The sequence below is a fragment of the Rhizopus microsporus genome, assembly GCF_002708625.1.
Source record: "Rhizopus microsporus ATCC 52813 unplaced genomic scaffold scaffold_3, whole genome shotgun sequence".
Taxonomy (NCBI): Eukaryota; Fungi; Mucoromycota; class Mucoromycetes; order Mucorales; family Rhizopodaceae; genus Rhizopus; species Rhizopus microsporus.
In genome coordinates this window covers 230,394-235,178 of record NW_019671918.1, presented here as the reverse complement: position 1 = coordinate 235,178, position 4,785 = coordinate 230,394, and the positions used below count along the sequence as shown (strand labels likewise).

Genomic DNA, 4,785 nt, shown 5'->3' with positions numbered 1-4,785 from the left:
TAAAAAAAAAGAAGTATCATTTAGTCATGTGCTATATAAAAGTAGGCCATGTGTTTAGAATACCTTGTCCAGCTGTATCTAGTACCTCGAGTATACATGCAAAGCCGTCAATGACTGTTTGCTTTCTATAGGAATCTTCAATTGTAGGATCGTATGTCTATTTATCAGTAAAGTTAAGCTAAAAGGTTGCATATAGATTATATTTCTACATGATAATAGTAGTACCTCTTTACAAAATAAAAAGACGAAGAAGGTCAATAAAAGAGTATCAAAATGAAGACAACACTTACCAACAAAATGGTTTAAGCATAACTATTATGTAATCATATGTTGTTTATCACGTTACTTCATAAAACGTTTATGTTGCATATCTGCCCTACCTGTATAGTCAAGGCTGTCTATTGACGCATGAATAAAGGGTCTAATGCAATGATACATTTTTACAATTAGAGTTACCTTGCCAACACCACCGTCTCCAAGGACAACGATTTTAAATACAATCATACAAGAAAGAATAGAACGAATAAGAAAAAGTTTTAAAATAGACTTTTTTAAACAACAGGATTTATAAAATTTGTTCTTGTTTGTTAGTTTAGCAGATTTGTGAGACAATTCCTTTATTTTTCTTAAAGTTCATTATTCTTTTATAAAAAGACTTTTTTCAGAAATTGGTTGATGTGTGGCATCATAATGGTCTAAACCCAAGGCTTCATCTTTGGTGAAATGATGCTCACTTAATTTATAGTCATCTATATATGTGTATATAGGATGAGTCAAGAGGTACTCTATTCTTTTTTTTCTTACCGTCTGTGATGCACGATATGAATTTTGATACAATGTTTACTTTAACTTTACTCCAGTCCTTATCTCCTAAGCCGGTCCTACGCTGTAAACGCCGTTTGGTATCCTTGAATAATTCATCCTAATGATCAATTCAGCCAATAGTTCAAAAATCAAGTGGTCATCTTTTGTATACCTTTATGATCAGAAATTTAAACGGAATAGAATGTGTCCTTGCTAAATCACGCTGGTAATGGTATACATCAATATAGAAATCTTCTTCAGCCTTTTCTAATTCTTCTTTAGGGATAGCCTGTGGGAGAAAAAGACAAAATATGAGCGGGATAAATCAATAAGCTCATGTTGTTTACCTCTACATAAATAGGAATTTCATCCGTTGCAATTTTGTTATAATCTAACTCTCCTTTAAACTTGTGATTTTCAACTTGAAAGAAACGGATCTCTTCTTCATCTGCTATATTGAATTTATCACGTATATCATTTACCAGGTCTATCAACTGTGCATTCTTTTTTACAATGACTTCATAGGAAGTAACTTGACTTAACGTCGGATAGCAGACATTCAACTTTACAATCTTGTTCTTGGCAAATTCTGAAAGACTCATTGAGAGCACTTCAAAGAATAATCTTGGTGGGTCACCTGCACAAGGTGGCATTGTCTGTATAATATCCCAGAGTGTCAAATTCTCCATAGGCTTGACTGTCGATTTGGGGTTTCCGTAAAAGTCCGGGGTCATCAGTCTGATGTGTGAAGGATCGCAATCGATAGCCTCAGCTAGTCTAAAGACGAGTTCTTCATAACCCATATCCGTTCGGAGCACCAAATCGAAGTCATCTGCATGATTATGTCTAGGCACAAACGTGACCATGATTCGGTGCTGCAGCGAAATCAGATAATCAGCAGCATTCGTGCAAGCATATCTGTCCTTCAGCACTTGGTTCCTTAAAAGTGTTTTAGTTACATATTTCCCTTCCTCTTTTATAGTTATAAGGGCTTTTTTTTTTACTGTTCAGGTGTCAACTCTCTTTCGACACAAAAGATGTCTCCATTCTCTATGCGACGTTCACTAAATGTTTCACTCTTCTCCACGTATTCAATTGTTTCATTGTCAATTTCCTATTATAGTGTTAACTCACACTCTGGAGTTGAAGCTAGGATTACCTCATAGATGTTCAAAGGCGTTCCTTCCGAAAAGCCACACATTCTATTGACTTCATCCTCTATGGAAGAGATCGGGTCATCGACATGAACGTACAGCTTTCCTATGCCCCTATGTTTGGGGAATGAGTCCTCATATTCATATGACCTTCTTTTCCCTTACCTAATTCTTTGAGAATTATGATCAAATAACTTTATGAAAATCAGGTTGTATTCCGTTCTGACATCAGGGAATGATGGAAAACCAGTAACAGGATCAGACAGAGCCCCTTCGATATACAGTCTCACGTACGGATAGTCCGGGTGGTGTGCTTGTCGAATTTCCTCCAATGCTTATTGTTGAGTTAGTAATCGCATACAAATTTTCAAGATACTTACTCATGTTTTGTTCTTCTTCAGTGGGTAATATACCAAGACGCACCGTCTGACCATCACGGTTCAAGAGGATCCAAAATCGGAAGAAGTCGCTGCTGGTATTGTATTCTTTGACTGTTTCTTCAAGGAACATCTTCAATGTAATATCCTTTCGAACAGTGCGAATGACAATAGGAGGCTGATTTTCCTTGTCTTCTTGGTCTCCTTGTACAAAATCTTGTCCCATGTTCATCTGAAAGCTCTTGTCACTTACAAGATATACCTTTGTGTACAGGTGCTGTTCTGCTCTTTGTTTGTTGATTCTCTCAATCTCTGCTTGCTCTCTTTTAAAACGCTCGACTATAACAAGATGAATAAGATGCTTTGGTTTGCACAAGCTCATATGTACCTAGATGCTCAGGTATATCATTTATAGTAACTTCTCTTAGTATTTCATCTTGCATTGATTCACGTATATAAACGAGCATATATGCATTAGTTGATCGCTTCATGTTGCGTAGTTTAGGATGTGTATTGAGTGCTTCTCCACCATAATTATCTTCCAACACCTCTTTTAGTGTAGCAGGCGTGACTCGATCATCATCAAATTTAAACCTAGAAAAAACACATGAATTTCTCTTGCTAAAATGCAACATCTTAATTTACCATTTCTCTTCTTTTGTAGGCCTGACAAAAGCAAAGTAATGACCGCCGCCCGTATCTCCTGTATGGACCAAGACACTATGGGATTTTCAGTTAGTTCTCAATACAATTTCACACGTTCGTTCTTATTTACCCGTGTAATACATATTGATGTGATGTCGATTTGTCAGCGTTCTCTGAGAGATAAGGTTCTAGATCAATCGTGGGAGGAAACTCATGTCTATCATTAATCTTTATCATTGTGTCTCTCAACATGTCGTACTCGAAACGCTTTAGTTGTAAGTGAAGTACAGGCGGAAAGCTTTCAAAGATGACACCTTTCTTTGCATCTTGTAATCCATGCCCTTCTGCCATATACTTATTGTCGCCTTCTAGTGTTTCAACTTCAATATAGTTATTGAACGATTCTTTCAAGTCCTTGCAACCCTTTACGTTCAGCTGGATATCTATGAATTGAGTGAGTTATCAACTCAAGCTTGAAAGCACAGCGCTTACCATAATAATCTTCAGTTCGCGAAGATTCGTATTCTACATTGATGCATTTCACATAACTTTTCATTTTTCCAACAAACAGCTTCTTAATGGACCCATCTGCAGGCGTGCCCTTCATTTTTCTCTCCAAGTTTTCCTGCAGCAGACGATTAAATTCTTGTACATCACGCTGCATAAAAGCATCCACTGTATTCCAGCCAAATGATCTTGTCAGTTCTGTTGTGGCTATATAAAAAATAAGGATCAATATAAGACTCTGTTTGATGCTGTTATGTGCTTATTTACAGACTGCATAGTTGCAAAATTGTAAGTTAAAAAAGAGTCTCTGCAGTGCAAGGGCGATACTATCACTAGGTTCGTCATTCACTGTCGGAATTTGATAGACAGCAAGTCTAAAATAGTTGGTAAAATAAAGTGATTGAAACAGTGAATTCATATAACAAGTGGCGCCTTGGTTATAGAGCCCAACGTAACCCGTCATCTTTTTGGAATCATAACTAATACAGATGAGTGTTTGTATGCTTATAAAGTATAAGCTTACTTTATAAAGTTATGCCACAATACACCAGTTGGGTCTTTTATCAATCGAACAATGGCTGTCAAAACGACTGTATCATCGACCAAGAATGGTGGTTTATCGTTACTTCCTTCAATAAGTTCTTTGTGGTTGATGTATTGCGTGAATCCCCAGTCTGCCTCATATTTGTTGAACCTATGCTGCGCCGCTACACACATATACACAAATTAAAATAGGGAACCATTTTTGTATATATTCATTTTACCATGAGTAGCGTAATGAGTTGGGTCATTAGGATCAGATATACATATTAAAAACTGAGCACACGCATGAAAGTCTTCGTCTTGTTTGTGCTGTTCTTCATGTAAAGAAGCGAGTTCCAAATAAATAGATACGACGTCATTTTGATTATTGCCTTTTGGAAACAACAACAAGTCCCTGATATAAAATATGAGCACACACTTGCATAAATCGCACATGTCTCTCTCTTTTTTTTTTTTACCATTTAAGATCTTCTGTTTCAAATGTTGGCCCTCGAACGCGTCCTTCAAGTGTACTAAAGTTTGTGATTTTCCAAGTAGAACAATAAGTGCCCAAGACTTCTTCTTGAGTGAAAGGCATGCACTGATCAGCGATTGCCTGAACTATAAACATGTTAGCATCTCTTTATTTATAGTGATCATTGTCATGGTTGTTTACAATCTTCTGGTAAAGCATATTTTGGAGGTGAAATCTCGGTTTTTAACTTTGAATTCATTTTTTTTTCTAATCTTGGCTGCAGAAGAGAGAGACACGTAAA

The 4,785-nt window shown here is 36.6% G+C and overlaps 1 protein-coding gene across 1 annotated transcript in view; it reads right to left on the bottom strand.

Annotated features, from left to right (window-relative positions):
* The window catches only part of RHIMIDRAFT_223475 (small G-protein Ras2), a gene marked incomplete at its 5' end in the record, with an annotated part of 1,079 nt that extends 575 nt beyond the window's left edge, over positions 1-504 (bottom strand). Inside the window, 4 exons of the mRNA XM_023607479.1 lie at positions 64-159; positions 291-312; positions 381-398; positions 457-504. Of these exons, the coding sequence (XP_023468864.1) occupies positions 64-159; positions 291-312; positions 381-398; positions 457-504 (184 nt within the window). The remainder of the gene's footprint in view (positions 1-63; positions 160-290; positions 313-380; positions 399-456) is intronic.
* Between the last annotated feature and the right edge of the window lie 4,281 nt (positions 505-4,785).